The sequence below is a fragment of the Hippocampus guttulatus genome, chromosome 7 (assembly GCF_054856545.1).
Source record: "Hippocampus guttulatus isolate MCC_2025c chromosome 7, RoL_Hgut_1.0, whole genome shotgun sequence".
NCBI classification, from domain to species: Eukaryota; Metazoa; Chordata; class Actinopteri; order Syngnathiformes; family Syngnathidae; genus Hippocampus; species Hippocampus guttulatus.
The window spans coordinates 19,719,507-19,739,049 of NC_141267.1; the positions used below are offsets into that span (position 1 = coordinate 19,719,507).

Consider the following 19,543-nt stretch of genomic DNA (forward strand, 5'->3'; position numbering starts at 1 on the left):
ATTATATTTACAAAATGCCCGACGTTGACTCTCACAAACGCGGAATAATGGTCTCATGACGTACGATAGGGCTGCGGTGATTCAGCGTAACACTCGAATAATAAATAATTTTAAAAAATGGACAAAGCAAATCTCATTTTTGGCGGAACTGCAGTTACATGCCCCACTCCTCGTGGAAATAATTTGCCGTGGTGGTGGCGAGCCAGGAGAAAAGAGTTTGGAAAAGACTGATAATGTCCCAAATTTTCCTATGATCACCAACACGGCTAACGGCCAGACGACTCTATCTTCCCGTTCACGACGCCCACGTCACTCACCGGGCCCGGCTGAGCCATGCACGCTCTAAGTCACAGATACTACAGTAGTTATTCAGTGTTTTTATGAATAATTGGCTAGGCGTGGTCAGATTAATATTTTCACACTTCTTAGTTTGTCTACATCACAGGTGTCAAACTCAAGGCCCGGGGGGGGGGGGGGCAGATCTGGCCCGCCACATCATTTTATTTGGCCCGCGGAAGCAAATCAAGCATGTCAACTTGCATGATGCTTGCTAAAATCGAAAATTGAATTTAAAATTCTCATATTCTCATATCACATTGTAAGCATTTTCTTGTAACCAAACACCTCATTACAGTAACTTAAACTATAGTTGAATAAACCGTTATTGACTTTTTAAATTTGGTGTCAGTCATAACGGCTCTCCAACAGTAACGATAACTACAATGTGGTCCACGACAAAAATGAGTTTGACACCCCTGGTCTACATTGTCATTTAAATTTGGCAAAAATCCAGTGCACTTGTATCATCCATAATCCAATTTCCTAACATCACATGATCAATATCCATATAATGCTACATTGTTGTCAGCTTGATAGCTAGCGTGCTAATATCATGCTATGTTTTGGCCCTGGGCCAAATATTAACTACCCCAAGACTTAGACACATAAAACGAGGGGTGGTGCTTTTGCACGTCGTCGTCGTTAGAAGAGCAAAAGAGCTTCCGCTCGATTTGCATCGACAGGTCTGATCTGGGATTGACTCGAGTCGCAACCTTCCCGCCGCTCCCAAACGTCTCAATTAGAAGGAACAACTCAAAGGTCACGACAGACGTCAACCCACGGTGCGTTATTGAAAATCAAAGGCGGCGTAAAGATCTGCGCAGCGAAGGTCAGAAATGTAAAGAATGGGGAGGGGGGGGATAGAAATTTTTTTTTGAAAAGACTCCAGTTGAGCAACGCCGCATAAAGGACACCGTGTGACGGCACAAGATAAGCCTTGGGTGAAAATGTCAGATGGAAATGGGGATCTTAAACTTTCGTCCTACATTATGGAACGGATTATTCACGAAAACCGAGGTTCTACTGTGCTCTAAACGGCAAGGAACAAAAAATGACAGAATTTGTACGTTATCTGATTTAGTGCCGGTCGCTCTGTTTATTTCCATTGTGCAAGGTGATAGCACGAGTTTAAGCACCGCACAGATCGCCTCGTGTGACTACGTCCTGACAAAATAAAACAACTCAAGAGATTTTTATTTAGATTTTTTTTGGTATTCTTGTTTTTTGGCCCAACACAAGGATGAGTCAGGGTCATCCTTTGTTCCACGGCAGGACGTGAGCGACCTCCTTGTATCGCACCGCCGGGGCCTGATCCAGGGTCAGCTCTCTCGCGGGGGGATTTGGGGGGGGGTTGACGCACCAACACCAGTACCGGCACGCATGCAAATCGCATTCGCTGACTTTGACCTTCAGGCAACGCTTCATGAACGTTGTGTGCGTGTGTGTGTGTGTGTGTGTGTGTGTTTGTGTTAATTCCAGCCTTTCAATTATGCTCTCCCGCAACCACAAACAGACCACAGGTGATGCCCAGCGGCCACGTGGTAATCACAGCACGTCAGGACTGTTATTTCATGACTCAGCGCTTTTTCTTTATTGCCTTTTATATATTTTTTTACTCCTCTCAACTTCCTGTTTGTTTGTGTTTCCTTCAGACCGGCGGCGCAGGAGGCGTCGGACCCCCCGCCGCCCACCCCGAGGACGAGCTGGAGCGCCTGACCAAAAAGATGCTCTTTGACATGGACCACCCTCCATCTGATGAATACTTTGGTAAGTGTATAGTTGTTTTTTTTTAATTTTTATTAACACTGTGGATTATTTGGAGTGGTTTAGTTTCTTTCTGTGGCGATAGCCGTTATCATGACTGACTGGCTATGAAATGACATCAGTGACAGAACATGATACAAGAACAAGCACCTCAGTGTGATGTGGAATTCTTTTTTTTTTTTTTTTTTTTAACCGTGTGGATTCGTTTCAGTTTTATTGGTTTCTATGCAGTGTGGCGGTTTGCATTAATGTAATTTTATGACCCAAGCACCTTTTTATTTGGCTCACTAGTTTATTCCTAGCTATTCTGTTCATTTCTATTATGCAAGGGGGCTGTTTTTATGATTAACTGGTAAAGAACGGTTTGCTTAGATGAATTTTATGACACGGGTACATTCGCCTATGGGTGTGATTTTTAATTTGTTGCTTTCTATTTTGCAAGGTTGCCGTGACCATGACCAAGTTGCAAGGAACTTTCACCTAGGTTAATTTTATGACACACCTACATTTTTTTTTTACTCTGTGGATTATTTCCAGTCATTTTTCTGATTTCAATTGTGCAAGGTGGCTGTTGTTGTGAGAAAAAGCAGTGCATTGCATTCAATGAATTACACATTTACATGACGAATGAATTAACTTTATGTTAACTCTGTAGATTATTTCTAGTCATCCGATTTATTTCTATTGTCATGAATATTAATTTACAAGGAACGATCTACTGGAATTAGATGACATGACCACATTTTCATGTCGCCAGGACTTTTTTTTTTTAAATAAATGTAGATTATTAGTTATTTTCTATTGCACATGATTTTTTTTTTTAACATTTTGCTCTGAGGTGTTTGATAATTAATTTAGCTCTCGCTTTCATAAATAAAAATTTAACTGCCAGGATTAAACGTTAATACTCTTTCGGGGATTGAAGGAGGATTCTCCGCATTTATACGTGGCTGATATTTTCCCGCCCTCTCTCCCCTCTGGAGCCTTTAATCCCCCTCGGGGGTGGTGCGGCAGAGGCGGGTTGGCTGCCGTCGCCTCACGTGCCCATTAGATGGCTGGCAGCGCTGGTGGCTTGTAGGTGTATTATGATATTAGCGCTGGCGGGGACATGTATTTAAATTGCTTCTGCTTAGAGAGGCTATGATGACGAAGACCTTAATTGCCTGCCTGGCCGAAGCGCAGCAGAGAAATGACCCTCAAAGCCTCGCTGGCCTCAATTTTTTTTTTTTGGGTGGCGTGCGCGCATGTGAGTTGACGGATGGGTCGCATGTGAGCCGAGGTGGCCGTTTGGCGTTGCTTTGCTGTAGGAGGTACTGCTCAGCAATGTTGTTTTGGGCGCTAACGCCACAATTTAAAAAAAAATCAGCGAGCTCTCCCAAAGACGGATTCCTTTGACAAAATAAAATTTCATAGCTAGCTCTATCATGAGTAGACCCACAAAAAAAGTCGGGAGAGGAAGTCTGCCATTTTGGTGCAAAGGAGCAATTTGTATGCCCCTTTCCATGAAAGTCCGCTCGTTCAGGTTTTATTAGGATCCCAGTTCGTCAGCCCTAAGGTGAAGACAATTCTTCCTGGGGTCCAAAATACGACCCCCAAAGACAATTACTCTCAGGAACATGATATATTTAGCCATGACTATCACAAGGAGAACCACAAAAAAGGTCTCAAGAAGCTATTCCCAAAAATACAAGAAGTGTACCATTTTGTTTCATTGAGACTAGTTAAGGCTCGGTCAATCGAAATTCGAAATTATGTTAAAATAAGCCCTGGAGGACAGTTTCCCTGAACAAAATGAAATTTAATAGCCCAGTCTATCATGAGAAAACCCACCAAAAAAAAGACTCAAATCTGCCATTTTGTTTTGAAGCAGTCATTTAAGGCTCATTTCCGGGGTCGATAAAAACAGGAAACGCGAATGATTTTGAAAACGTTGATGGTTTCTCCTGGCAACCGAAAATTTAGGAGCCATCTCTCTCTTATGAGTACACTCGCAAAAAAAGTCTCAAGAAGCCATGCCCAAAACCACAGCGGAAGTCTTACATTTGGGTTACGAGGGGACATTTTAGAACCATTTTAACCATTAGCGACCATCTTGTTTTAGAGATGTAGAGTTTTGACCTCCTGTACGAATCAAACGTTTTTGACACTAAATTGCATTTTCATCATCGGCGATGACAAAGTTTGATCACTCACCGCGATACCCGCTCCGCTCCATCTCGGGCTTAATGAACCCCTGCAAACCAGGATCGTGAAAAGATTAAGGCCTGGCTGAGGTGAGTGCGGGAACTCATTAGCAGAGTCGGTTGGCCGTCCGCAGAGAGCCCCCCCGCTAACATGCCCCCGCCGCCCCACCAACACCCTCCCTCCTCCCGACACACGGTCACCACGGCAACCTTAAGATCCATCACTTAAGTCTGCCATGCCTTCCGAAGCCTGTCCCAGAGCATGAGACTTTTGTAATTTCAAAGAATGTAATAGCGCAAACGCCTCTGCACACTTTTGTTTTAAGAGTGGGAATGTGGGTTGTGGGGGTCGGCGCGGGGTGCGGGGGGTTCTGACAAGGGGGCTCGCGGTCGCCAAGACCCTGGGGCCAGTAATTAACCAGATTAATCAAAGTAGGGCCGCGATCTGGACCCAATCGTTGTCTTTCCCAAGCAAAGTTCCACCGGCTATCGCCAGGGTCTTTGATGAAGTTCAAACGGCGCCGTCTCATTGGTCCACCGGGGCTTCGTTGAATTGAATTAAAGTTGTCGGCCTTTCCATGAGAGATCCTTCAAGGCAGAGTTAAAAAGCCTCGCTCGCTGTACTCTATAACTCTCCTAATAACGATAAATTATCACTGAATGATTTTTACAAAATCATCTCATCCCTCCCCCGCCCACTCTCAATTATGTGTTTGCAATTATTTTTAATTCCGGGTCCCATTCGGAGGGAATAAAGACACATCTCTCCAACAACATGAGATTCGTCATCCTTCAATGTACTGGTCTTAGAAGTGAGGCTTGCGCTGAAATAAATGCAAATGAAGCATGAATTAATATGAACAACATCCTTTTCTTAGCTTAGCTGAATAATATATATTTATATTTTTTGGTGGGGAGGGGACGGACAAAACCATTGCAAAAATGACTTTAATGAATGGTTACAGGGAAGGCGGCCCCGTTGGTTGAGTGGTTAGCGCGTCGACCTCACAGTGCAGAGGTCGTGGGTTCGATCCCGGCTGCGGCCTCCCTGTGTGGAGTTTGCATGTTCTCCCCCCGTGCCTGCGTGGGTTTTCTCCGGGTATTTCCTCCCGCATTCCCAAAACATGCATGGCAGGCTGATTGAACACTCCAAAAATATCCCCAAGTGTGAGTGTGAGCGTGGATGGTTGTTCGTCTCTGTGTGCCCTGGGATTGGCTAGCAACCGGTTCAGGGTGTCCCCCGCCTACTGCCCGAAGACAGCTGGGATAGGCTCCAACACCCCCCTGCGACCCTTGTGAGGATAACCGGATCAGAAAATGGATGGATGATTACTAGGAACCCGTCAGACCTCTGTCGGGTGCCGCGTTGCAATTGGCCAGTCTGCGTTGCACGAGCGGGGTCAAGCGGTCATCTTGATCTGGAAAAACCTCAAAATAAAAGCACATGGCAAAAAAAAAAAAAAAAAAAGAATTTTTGATTTCGAATCTTAGATTGGAGTAATCTGAAGGAGCCTCTTGTAAAAATGTCATCATCCGTCATGTTTAATCCATTTAGCTGCCGCGTAGGTGTACACGCTGTGCATGTGCGTAGCGCGCGTGCGCGTAGCGTGCAGGCAAATCTAATAAGATGCAGCAGCGGCTGTTACAAATTCCCCGGCATTTGTACGTTATGTTGTCGTCGCTACGTGGCTGACAAGAAAAAAACCAGGACAAAAAGCTGAATAATTGAAAAAGGGATGAGTGGCTCTGCATTATTTACAATTAGTGATGATGGTGTTTTATTTCTTTTTTGCCTTTGGGTTTTGTTTGAAAGCGGGAATGACAATTCCTTCGTCTCGTCTTTATGTATGGAATATCGGCTGAGATTTGTCATCGCATGTGTTGACAATCTTGAGGTGGTTGGTTAGGTTGTTGGTTGTTTAGGTACTCAGTCTGCTCGTTGGGTGGCTTGCTGGTCGGTTTAGGTCATTAGGTGTTCTCCTTGATTACTTTTTACCATATAGACTCAATCATTTTAATCATGCCTGATCAATATTGACACAAATTTACTCCCTGGTGAGATTTGTGAGCTTCCCCTGTGATTTTTTTATTTATTTTTTAAATAAGTGTAGTCGAACACAAGTGTGGAAAAAGCGGGTAACCTTTTGCCGTTTTTCCTGGAAATGTTTGTCGGAAGAGGCGTCGGCATTCGCGAGGCACCTCGCATTAAATGTTGATAAGGAATCTTGGAAGACTCCGGACGGCGGATCAGCTCAGGTAATTGGGTCAGGTGGAAGTTTTGCTTTTCCGTCTTATTTGGCGGAGGTATTAATAGAGCCCTTCTTTAGACAGTAGCTCATCTGATGCAGGTCGCCCTCAGCTGCCTGTCGGGAGTTTGCTTTTAGGTCTCGCCTGGCTTGTCAGAACAAGGAGATAGGGGTGTCAGACGAAGCTTAAAAGATAAACCCGGCGCACCCCCATCAATGCACAATCACATTTCGCATCCACCGTCTCCAACCATTGCATTCTTTTCGAAATTACTACTTTTTTTTTTTTCATTGATAAGCCTCAGGAAGTCTGCTAATTTGCTTCAAAGTGGCCTTTTTATGCTCGAGTTGGCCATTTTGAGGGGTTCTTCCAAGGCAAACTTGTCCGAGAAATTTTACGATACCAAATTTGATCCCAGCTCTTTTGGAAAGCTGGATTGATAAAATGTTGCGTTTTCATCCACTGCGTCTGGTTGCAGCGTGGCCGCAAAATTTAATGGCTCGCAGTATAAAACGGATAACTTGATCATTTTGAAAATTCAGCCCCAGAAGTTGATTGATCTGCTTTTCTGTGTATTTGCAGGCATGACTTCTTGAGACTTTTTTGGAGGTTTTTTTTTTGGTGGGTCTAGTCATAAGATAAGATAAGAAAACCTTAATTTGTCTCACAATGGAGAAATTCCCAATTGCTATGATAAGCATACCCACCAAATTCATAAGTGAAAATGTCTTTTGGGGCTGAATTTCATCCTACCAAAAAAAATGAACACACTTCCAAAATCCAAATACGACAGTCCCAAAATACAGATGTCACACAGACACATAACCACAGAGATAATAAATCATAAGTTGCTTCATGTTCAGGCTTCATGTTTTTTGGGGGAAGGGTAGACTCTCTATGGGATCATTTTTAGCTTTTTGCCTCCAAATCTTCCCCTGCCTTTAATCTGCTTACAGGCCCTTTAGTTGTTTCCTCTTTTTTTTGACTCCTATTTAAGGATTTCCTCAATCACAGCATTGCCTCTTTGTCACGCCGTGCGCGTGTATGCGTGTGTGTGGGCGCATGCACATTATTATGGTGCGGCTGGAAGGAGGTCACCCAGCAGCCGGGGGGGGGGGGGGGGGCATCAGGGGCCATCAGTCTGGTGACAGGGCAGCTCTCCGCTTAAGCCCGGCATCAGTCTCCTACCACCTCCACTGGATTAGGACGCAGTGCAGCCGCGTGCGTGTTGGACCGCAAAAAGGCCACACGAAAGCAGAGAATGGCCGCACATGATCCATCCGTACGCCGCTCGAACCAGGAAGTAGACAGACAGTATCGGGGTCTTGTTGAATGGGCTTGTTACTTGGTTGGGTCGCTGTTGAGAGTCATTTACTTTGTTTGTTCGTACGGTGCAGATCAATTCATTCATTTGCAGTCATTATGGGAACCGGTAGCTTCACAACTAACCAATACAACTTCAAAAAAATATATATATTTTTTTACTTTTTAGGCGGGAAAAAAAACAAGAAAATGTGATTGACTTTGTTTTGATGTGGGACAAAAACCTTCCCCGCCCCCTTTTGCATCTCCCTGGTCCTGACGACGTACTCGGCGGCATCAGCTCTGCTTTCTAGTCTCCGCGCCGCCGTGTGCCAGCTTTTCTCTCGTCTTCCCTTCGCTTTTCTCGGCCACCAAAGCCTGCGCTTCTTCCTCGCTCTCTCCCCCACTCTCTCTCTCTCTCTCTCTCTCTCTCTCTCTCTGTCTTTCTTTCTCTGGCAGCGGTTCACGCGAGGTGACCGCCTCCACTTTCCCTCCCTCCCCCATCGTCTCCCCCCTCGGGCAGGGGCGCTCGCCGGCGCTCCTGCCTCGTTGAGACAGCTCCAGTCAGGCTTGCAAGATCAGCTGGCGTGCGAGCGCATGCCAGGCTGCCGGGCGCTCACGTTGTTGCTAGATTTCATTTGTGAGCGAGTGTTTGACCTCGGGAGTGTGCAGACATCTGCATGCTCACGCACGCAAGCGCACACGGCAAAAAAAAATCAGTTGCTCAACGCACACACGCGCACACACACATGCTCCACACACATACATAAAGTCACCTGTTCCCTGCCTTGACTCCACGCTGACCTGCTCCGCAAACATTAAGCCACACTCGGCGCCCGACCGCGAGCCCCCGACGGGACGTGTGCTAATGTCGAGCGGGCGCGGGGGTTGGCCTGCTGTTTGCAGACACCGCGAATGAGATTAAAGGCGGGGTTAGGAGAGGCGGCCATGACGGCTGTCACGGGCCCGCGCCGCTTTGGGGCGACGAGCGTGAACCGACGTTGGATGTCAAACGGGAAAATGAGGCTGCGTTGCAATGGCGTCGCAGTGAATGGGATGCCTTGTTTGAAGACTGAACCCCGAGTCACGAGATGCTCCATTTGCGGAACTATTTGGGTGGTTGATTGGCCAGTCAGGTTGTTGATGACTTCATTCTGTCATGAGGAGGGCCCAACCGATGAATCAACCAGGCAACTTTTGGATTTGCCGATTTTTTTTTTTTTTTGCTGCGATCGCAGAGCACACATAGACAAAACAACCGTTTGCGCTCACAGTCACACCTCGGGACGGTTCAGAGCAGGGGTGCCCAAATTGCGGCCTGCGACATGACAAAAAAAAAAATGCAAAAAATGATATTTGACACGGGCTGCGGTGCCAGAAAATATACTGTAGATCCATCCATCCATTTTCCGATCCGTGTTATCCTCACAAGGTTCGCGGGGGGTGCTGGAGCCTCTCCCAGCCGTGGCTGGGCAGTAGGCGGGGGGACACCCTGAACCGGTTGCCAACCAATCGCAAATATACTGTAGAACACAGATCTGGCCCGTTACCTCATTTTATGTGGCCCGCAAAAGCAATTCATGTGTCAACTTCCATGATCCTTGCTAATATCTGTACCGAAATGTCAAATTGCGTCATGTGATAAATAACGTTGACATTTTGCAATCACTTTGTTACCCTGTTGACACTCACTTGAACAATTATCGAACAAACAAATAGCTGTTGTAAAGACGCGTCACAAGGAAGGCTGAAGTGACAGCCCAAACTGTCAGCCAGGTAAGAGTTTTTGTCTTCACCGAAAAAGACCATCGAAAAAAGAAACGTGAAACCTAATTGAACAATCGGATAGTTGACTTGAGTGATGACAAAACTAGCAATCCATCAATTTGTCGCGTACAAGTAATAATACGATGAGATGATTCCGTTAACATTTGTTCGGTTTCACTGTTGTAACGGTTAGTCGAGGGGATTCATCGTTCCCTAGCTAATTTTGGTTGAGTTGTTCGACATGTGGTTGTTTGGTTGGCTCATCAGGTTGCGGGTTGGCTAGTTGGGTATTGGTTTTGGTGGCCGTTGACTTGTGCCGTTTTTGTTGGAATCATGATTTAGTTGCGGGGCAGTTGGCAGTCGTATTCCGCCGGCTCTTTCGTTAGCTTGACTGCAGACGTTGTCTGCCTGGCCTCGGGGAGCTCGCAACGGTTGCGCCAGCGAGAATGCCGTTCTTCATTTCCACACAAGTGGCGGGAAATAAAGTTTTTCCTCTCCCAGAAGGAAAAAAAAAAAAAGTTGCATGCGTGTGAACGCTCTCGCCTTTTTCTTTTTTTTTTTTTTTTTCCTTTACACGCCGCGTCTTTGATTTGCGAGGATGTAAGATCAAATTGAGGCGCGAGCGTGTGCTCCCTCACCGCCTTGATATCGCTTTGTGTGTTTGCGTGTATGCGCGGGTGAGAGTTTGGGCTTGTGTGTGTGTGGAAAAAACACACAAAAAGGTTTTCGTGCCACTCGACAGCCCTCCACACCCGTCTCCAAACAAGGCCATCTCCCTGTCATTGCCGATACATTAGAAATCAATTATTAATGGCCCGGAGTTGGGGTCTCTTTAATCTTTGCCTTTTATCCAATTAAATTGTCTAAGCATCGCCAGGCGGCTCGCGGGGAACGTGCGCAAAAAAAAAAAAAAAAAAGGTTTTCTCCTCTTCTTTTCTTCTTTTTTGACTTTGGCACAGAAGAGGCACTTCTGAGGCAGCGAGAATGAAAGCAAAGAGAGCGCGAGTCAAGTGTAAATGAAGCTCCCGCCCTCCCCGTCACACTTGCGTTGCTTGTACAGGAAACATTTGAAGTGGAGACATTAAGGCTCTCCCGTTCTATTCTGCGAGACGCTCGGGACAGCTCGGGTCTTCTTTCATGATTCCTTGATGGGCCCGCCACCGATGGTTGGAAAGTGTTTGAGTTTGGTCGCCGTCCGTCCGTCGGGGTGGATCGTGGCAGAGCTCGGCGTTGTATGATTCGACGACAACGATCGCGTCGGGTCTGGCGGCCGCGAATTGTTGAGGTGAAACAGATCTCGGCGTCGAGCCGTTTGCGCCGTGATCATACGAAGCGGCGGAAAATTTACATGCTGCTAAAGTCTCTCTCTAATGGGGGGTGGGGGAATGTTTTTTTTTGAAGCGCATGTCTCTAGAAAACACTTCACTTTTGAGCAGAACAAATTGGAAAATTTATCAATTAAATTTTTTTTTTTGAATTTTAAAAATCAATTGCGAAATTTTGTTTTTTCAGGTTTAAATCTGTGAAAATGTCCGAATTTTGTCCCTCATGGGGGAAAAAAGGTCAACGATTTTCCTCATTTTCATGAATGAAAATAGAGAATTTTGTCACTGGCAAAAAAAAAAAATATATATATATATATTGCAAAGTCAATTTTTTTTAATCTTGTCAACTTTGAGCAGCCAATATTGTGCCACATTGAAGCCAAAAAAAAGTGAAATTGTTGCAAGAAGAATTTCACTCCATAACTTGTAATTTCCCCATTGCGGGACAAATAAAGGGATATCTTATAAAGAAAATGAAAATAAAAACCAATTTCTAGTTTTAAAAAAAACAAAAAACAATTTGGTCACCTGTGACACAATAACCAGATATTTTCATCTGATTATTAAAAAAAAAAAGTGTGGGGTGGGGGAGGGGGGGTGTTGGAACGGCATGAGTATTTCCGCGAAGTTTCCTGCTTGCTGTTTAAAAGCGGGAGCCCCGCGGGACACGTTTGGCATTCCCATCAGCTCACCGGAGATGGCCTGTGATCCCCAGCTGCGAACAGGCTCCATCGACACACACCATGCCTATACACACACACACACACACACACACACACACACACACACACACACACACACACACACACACACACACACACACACACACGTGCGCACACGCGCTCTGTGTGAAGTGATTACCCCTCTCGTGATTCCGCCGACGCCCACGTGTTTCCCCCGAGACGAGCCTTGGCTCCTTTGTTTAATGTGCCTCCTGTTCCGCACAATCGGTATCGGTGGCGTAATTGAGGCGCGGCGGGAGTTTAGGAATTGTGGGAATCCTTGGATGATCATGCATGAAAACATGCCAATCAATACGAAACGTTATCCATATTTTATTTTCTTTATTATTTTTTTTTAATCAAATGGGGACTTTGTTCTTTAAGCGGTCGTATCTGTTGCTGTCAAGGTGGTGTTGCTATACTGTAAATGACACGTGAAGACACGTTCTTATGCATTTTTAATTGGATCTCTTTTCACATACCTGTCAAGTATTTTCCAAATTACGTTTTTGAAAATTTTGTTCTACGCTTGTCGTAATTTGAGTCCGAACCAGAAGCTGCAAGCACGTTGTATAAATCTCGCCTTTATTTTTCCTTCGCCACAGCTAACATTCGAAAGAAAAAAACCCCCAACTTGACGACTAGCTCGCTTCTATAATCCGATCAATGATCAATGGTTCGCGTCGCTCCCTGCCAAATGTCACGACAATCAAACAATCAGATAGCGCTCCAAAACGCTAACGCGCTCAACGGCTGCCAATCATCCATCAAATCGCCCCCAAAATGAAAAGCAAGCGGAATGAATTGAAATGTGACGGCGCAGATGGCATCGCTCGTCAGATGTGTCAAAAAATAACCCTATTCTCTGATATCTCTTTCAAGGCTATTATGGTAAGATAGCGCTAATGAAATTGACAGTGGCATTAATTGGGCGCGCAGATAAGTGGCATTGAGTGGAGGACATCTTAAAACCAATTAAAGATATCGCAGACGCAATTAAAGATATCCAAATGCCACACCAGTGCGCGTTCGGGCGATTTCGCTTGGCAATCCTATCTCGGAGCTCGTGACCCCCTTTAAAAAGTTTGTTTTATCGCGCCGACACTTTCTTCTCTTTTGTTGCTTTTCTTAGTGGGATTACATTGAAGGCGCGCGCACGCGGGAAGGCAACTTTCTTCCGAGACGGGAATTTAAGTCAAGGGAAGCGGTCGCAATAGTGGCTGTTCGTCCATCCAGTTGTGCTGGTTTTCAAGTCATTGACTTGATTAGAAACAGATATTTTTTTTTCCTCAAAAAACGTTTTTTTTTTAAATGGTAAAAATACATTTGTTGTCTCAAATAATTAAAATCTACCGTTTTTCTCAAAAGTATGACGTAAAATGTCTCACAGTGGGTTTGTTGTAAAATTAAGATTTGTTTATGGTGTTTTGTTTTGTTTTTTAATATAAGATTTTGACTTTTTTCCTCAAAATGCATCACCTAAAAAATAATTTCCTAATTCTTTTTATCTGAAAATATAACAAAAACACAAATCTTAAAAAAAAAGTGAAATACATAACGTAAATTTGAAGACAGACTTATTTCTCACAATACATGTTTGTTCCCCCCCCCCATTTTCCTCAAAACATTTTCAAAAATATTTTTCTTCTTTCTCCAAAATCAAATTCTTACTTTCAAAAATCCAATATCTTTTTTAAATAATTATTTGCTATTTTTTTTACGTGAAAATAAATACATATGTGCATGTATACAAATATATATACATACACACACATACATACACTTTTTTAATGGAAAAAAAATCTGCAATGCAGTTCTTTTATCTTGAAAATATTTTTTTAATTCCCAAATTTACAAAAAAAAATTCTTAAAGAAAAAAAATCTCCTCAAACAACTTTTTTTTTTTTTTTTTAAACTACACAATACCACTTGTAACTTTCAGCAGAAGTGACTTCGAAACGTGTCGGGTATTAAGACTCACACTCCCGCCTGTCCCATGAGAATTGCGTGAAAATTTCTCACTCAGCTTTCCATTGCATTTATGGCACAAGCATGATGTTGACTGCAGATCTGCGTGTGACTTTGACGGCATTCCTCCTCCCCATCTTGTCCCCCAGGGCGCTGCGCCAGCTGCGGTGAGAACGTGGTGGGCGAGGGCACCGGCTGCACGGCCATGGACCAGGTCTTCCACGTGGACTGCTTTGTGTGCATGACCTGCAACGGCAAGCTGCGCGGCAAACCCTTCTACGCCGTCGACAAAAAGGCCTACTGTGAGCCCTGCTATGTGGTGAGTGTGTTGCCCGTTGCCACTTTTCCTTTAAAGCGGGTCACGCTGCAACCCGGCGGGCTTTAAAAAAAAAAAACTAGACTGAGGCTCGTCATTAAGAAAAGAGTTTCCCCGTCCTTTAGCGGACCACCAAAAGTCACATCTCATTCCGCGATCAATATGACATGTTAACCCTCACTTGAAAAACCAAACATTTCTAGAGGGGAAGTTAAAATGAAAATCTGATAGGGTTGCAGAAGTATGCACACCCTTTGACAATTGGGGATGTTGTGGAATTGTGAATTAACCAATCACATTCAAACGCACGTTAAATGGCAGCCAGCACACAGCAGCCACCCCGTAAATTGCTTCTGATCGACCCCAAATCAAGTTCAGCTCTTCTAGTAGGCTTTTTTCAGACTTTTTTTCTAGGCTTGCTAGCACAAGCTTGAAGGTTTTGTGAAAAAAAAATAATTTTTTTTAGTTCAAAATAACCTGATATTTTAACCAGAGTGTGTACAATTTTTATATTCACTAAACTCGACCTTTTTTCCCCAAAATGTGCTGTTTACTATTTTTAAACAATGTCTGGCAAGAGCGTTCAAATGTGTTGCAAGCATAAATCACTCATTCTACATAAAATACGGCCGTACGCAATAAGTCACAATAAGTTGAGACGACTTGACTAAATAATGATCTCAGCTTCTCTTTGACTTGATTTCTTCTTTTTTTTTTTTCTTCTTGTTCATGTTTGGATTGAGCCGACGCTATCTGCAAGTTGATGGCGACGATACGCCGATAAGATGGCGCTCCACCGCTCTTTGTGTTATTTCATAAATGTCAAAAGCATGTCGGGATGTTTTTTTTTTTTTAATTAGCTTTTCCGAGCTGATAAGGAGAAGAAAGAAAAGAAAAATCTGATCGCTTTTTTTGGGGTGGGACTGTTTGACTTGGATCGTGCCATCTTCCGCATCAACACTGATGCGATTTATGAGGAGCGATGTGACGCGCCGCTAATTATCGGAAGAAGTCGTCAGTCAGTTTTAGTTCAAAGCACTCAGTTGAACACAGACCAGCACCAAGGCCCCCCCCTGATATTTTCAATAATACTTCAATTTTGGGGATGTTGTCGTGTTCGGGAATGGGGCATAAAGAAGGTCAGTGAATGGTTTGCGATGGAGGTTAGACGCGTCGGTGAAGTGATATGTTGAAACTTCAATTTGAGTCTCAAATCATTGCTGAAAAAAAGCGTGGCAAAGAAAAAGCAAAACACACATGTTGACCTTCTTCTGCGGTTCGTACATCCCAACGTGGTTTTCATTGAAACCGGCACGGCCGAGAAAGTTGCGGTCGCCAAAAGGCGTACGACGTGCGCGGAAGCAGGAGGAGAGGCGGCACCCGGCCGCATCCCTTAAATCTTCCCGCTTGCGAGGCACTCACTGCGATTGTGCCCGTCTCGTCTGGAACTTCTCCAAGCGGGGATAATTGAGCAACTTTATTGATGCGTTTCATCAGCATAAATGTTCTTCTGGCGCCGGATCAAAAAGCGCGGCGAGGGAAAATCGGAATTCCTTAATGGAAGTCATTGCTCCTCTTTTTATTCCCATCCAGCGCGGGCGTCTCCCGTGCGGTTTCAATGACGGCGGCTACAGAAGTGTCGCTCCCCTGTGAGGGAAAAAGAGGCAAAGTTTGCCTCAAACTCAGGCAGTCAGTCGAGGAATATCCCCGACAGGTGCGCTCCCAAACCTCGTCAGCCCTCGGATGAACTTGCACCCTGGTCCCTGTTTGCACTTTCACGCAGCGCTTATCCGCTGCTAAAAAGCGAAAATTCCGTGTTGGCCCACAAGGATAGTTCACAAGTCGAGGACTAAAAATTGTCATAAAAAAACGTAAAAATTGCCCCCCCCCCCCCAAAATTTTTTTTTTTAACTTTTAAAATATTTATAATTTAATTATAATATTTTTCATGAAATCCGAATAGGATCAAAAAAAATTGAAAATATAAGATAATTAAAATATTGCTAAAACTGCTATAAAACATAAAGAAAATGTACAAGACATTTATAAATACAGAGAAAATAAAACCAGATATTAACAACATATAAACACATTAAAATGTGACAAAAACCTCTTCCACAAAAATCATACTTTTTGTTAAGCAACACAAATCTGTTGTTGCAGCAAAATCCAACCCAGAAAAAAAAACATTTCGTCTTCAAAAGGCTTCTCGTCATGAAATAACACAAAAAAAATATTGACAACAAATAAATGTATAAGAATAGAAGACTTAATTTATGATGAAAGTATTTCTTTTCTCTGTGTCCTATATTTTGTTGTTCTACTTCTTCCTTTCATAACTTTGCTGCTGTGAATCTGGAATTTCTCCACTGCGAGACTAATAAAGGTTTTCTTATCTTATCTTATCTTAAATGTACGTTAAAAAAAAATCCCAGTTATAAAATCTGCCGCTGCGGTTTTGAATCCGGTGCAGTCGGATCGGATGTACAACAAAACAAAAGCACGCGAAACTGTCATTCAGGTTGAATGGTCTGCAAAAAAAAGGAATAAAAATCTGAGCATGAATATCCACGACGTCCATGCTCAACATATAACAAGGTCACACTGAAAGACGAGATAAAGATACTCGTAAAAGAAAATAAAACCTAATCTGTCCTCTGCCTCTTTTTTTTTTGTCTGGATTTTTCCGAGCATCCCGGAGGTGACGGACACCGAGTGGCCTGAATGTAATTGCGGCCATTATCTGGTGCGCCATAAAAGCGAGATTATTGCAAAGAAATGACGGCGGCCGTATCGCCGCCTCCGCTCGGCCTTGACCTGTCAGTCAAACGCGGGTGACCGATGAAGGCCCACCCATACGCTGCTTTCCCATCGTACAAATACAAATGCCGCCATCGAGTTTGTAGACACTTTTTTTTTTTTTTTTTTTTTGCACGCGAACACAAATTTCAACAGATGACTGAACAATATTTGAGGAACAAAAAAAAGCCTTTTGCGTACATAGAAAAAAGTCTTGAGTGAAAGATGGGAACAGAAATAAAAGTGTTGCATCGACATTTTTGTCCAGCACATGAAGAAAATGAACTGGAAAAAAAAAACTGTACGAGGTTATTAGGGCGTGTATATGTGATAAATGACACACACACACACACACACACACACACACACACACACACACACACACACACACTCGGACACACTCAGCGTGGCACCGTGTGTTTGTGTCACGGTAATCCTGTCATCTTGTTGTAGTGCACTTAATCAACTAGTGACAACACATTGAGCTGCTTAAAGGCCTTGTGAGCTCGAGCGGCGCTCCTCAAATGGAGGCGCAATCCGCATTAGCCCCAATCCCGCAGATTAACACCGTTTAAACTTGATGCCGCCATTATTCAACGGTGAGACCTTTTATCCCGCACTGTCGCACTTTTAGCCATCCCCCAAAAAAAGAATCTCCCCCCCACCTTTTTTTTTTTTAAATAAATAATATTGCAGTCAAATCCTTGCTTTTAATCCTCTTTAAATACTCATACACACAAGTGGTGTCCTGCCACTGCGACTACCGGGAAACGGCACAGTCAACTTTTTTCTCAAGCCATGTTGGCGCTGCTCATATTCCCTCTGGCGTTAAAAGAAACAGACAGGTATATATTTTTATTTTTAAAAAAATGAAAGTATTTAAATATTAATAAATTAAAGAAATGTCAAATGAAAGAACTGTCAAATTATACAAAAGTATGTATACAAGAATATAAAATATAAGAGGAGATATATTAAAAATAACCAAATAAAAATGCTAAAATATGTATATAAGTAAAATATATTAAAAGAAACGATGCATGCGTGTATTGTATTGTAAGGAAAATAATTATAAAAATGTAAAACTAAAGAAAATATATGGTCAGGAATAATATTCATAGTAAAACATCAATATCTGGATGCAGATTTGAAAGGCCGCCATTATCTTCCTTGCTGCCGTCTTTCACCCCATTTCATGATATTGTCAAAATAGCACGAGAACATCACGCCTATGTGGGATGGGTTGAAAATGAGCACGTAGCGCTGCTAGCCACCCAAACGCGCTAATTGCCTTTGGCAAGTGTGCCAACACACTGCCATTTGCGATCCCACTCATGCCGGTGCTAATTGTTGGGCTCCTTTGAGGAATTAACACAGACTTAATTACGTGTGAAAATGCACAAGTCAATTTCCACAGACACACACACACACACCTTATGTGAATATTTGATGACTCAGCACAGCGCTCAATGTGAGGAGTGTGTTGCGGGTTGGGGGGTTGGACGGAGGGGGGGGTGGGGGGGGGTTGCATTAAAAAGGGGGCGCTGAACACACGGCAGCATCTGCATGTGACGACCTGTATATCCATCACAGAGAGCGGTGGCAGGTGTGTGGGCGGGAAAAAGTCTGCTCCGATTAAAGTCACATCACTGACATCAAGACGCCGCTACCATCCTCATATTCTGTCATTCCGAGAGGTTAGCATTGTACTGGAACAAGGAAGACTGTTGCCAATAGCCTTTTTTTTTTTGCCGTTTTTTTTCCTTGCGCACATATCCCACCATATTGGATGATGGAGAGATGTAAGGGATGTCCATAACGTCTCTTTAAAATTGAAGACATTTATGACAAAAGCAAATGATTCGACAAATCTGTGGAAAATGTGTATTTAAAAAAAAATAAAAATAGGACCAAAGCAACCTAATTGGAGAAAAGTGCGAATAAGAATTAAACATTCAGGTCAGGTACATTTTGGCTAGGAAATAGCTTCAATGCTAACAAGCTAATAGTTGTGATGGAGTGAAGGAGGGGGGTGGGTGCATCTTGTCTGAAGTTTGAATGTGTTTTCTGTTATTTGGGCTCCAATATCTCTGCCACGTCACGAGACAGCAGCAAAGCCAAGGTGTGATGTCACGGCTCACAACACTTCAGCGCGGCTAGGAGTTGGATAGCTAGTTGGATAGCCGGCTTTCGTGACCGAGCGCTCGTTCCGTCGAGGTACGCAAGCGTGTCGCGAAAATGATCTCGACAGTATCCCAACCTGACAACCTTTGACGCCCGCCCCCCGGTCATCCCTTTTGACGCGGCGCGCCACCGAGCTCGACGCAAACAAATTGCCGCAATGGCGTGTTCTCCACCGGTTGACTTGAGGTGCGCGTAGGCGTGAGTACGTCACACCGACGGAGAGTGATTCCCCCTAATGGGGAGCCCGCTCTCTGCCTCGGCGGCCTCCAAACGGATTTTCCGCCGGATTGTTTGTGACATCCCCAGTCTGAATGTTTGTGACACTCCTTGACGGAATGTTCATCAGGATGTGTGCTGAGCTGAAGTTTCCACACAGTTGACTGGCCTCTTGAGTGTAGGTGTGAGCTGCCCCTGAAGTACATTTGCATGCCACTACGCACGACTGGCGGGTCCAGGAACGGAATGGCACTGGGCCAGAGCCTCCCACCATCCCCCACCGCTTTTCTGGACCTTGGCACGATCTCATTGCAGATACTTTTACCCACCGGACAAGTTTTGACCACCTTGACTAGAATGTCGATTATTTCACCCGCAGACGCATCAGACCAGGATCAAAGTGTCAGCCGG

The 19,543-nt window shown here is 44.1% G+C and overlaps 1 protein-coding gene across 8 annotated transcripts in view; it reads left to right on the plus strand.

Annotated features, from left to right (window-relative positions):
* Positions 1 to 19,543, plus strand: part of lpp (LIM domain containing preferred translocation partner in lipoma) — a 91,494-nt gene that overhangs the window by 61,291 nt on the left and 10,660 nt on the right. For all 8 annotated transcript variants that reach the window (XM_086115076.1, XM_086115072.1, XM_086115075.1 and 5 more), the window contains 2 exons: positions 1,992 to 2,106; positions 13,767 to 13,936. In XM_086115076.1, the coding sequence (XP_085971202.1) occupies positions 1,992 to 2,106; positions 13,767 to 13,936 (285 nt within the window). The remainder of the gene's footprint in view (positions 1 to 1,991; positions 2,107 to 13,766; positions 13,937 to 19,543) is intronic.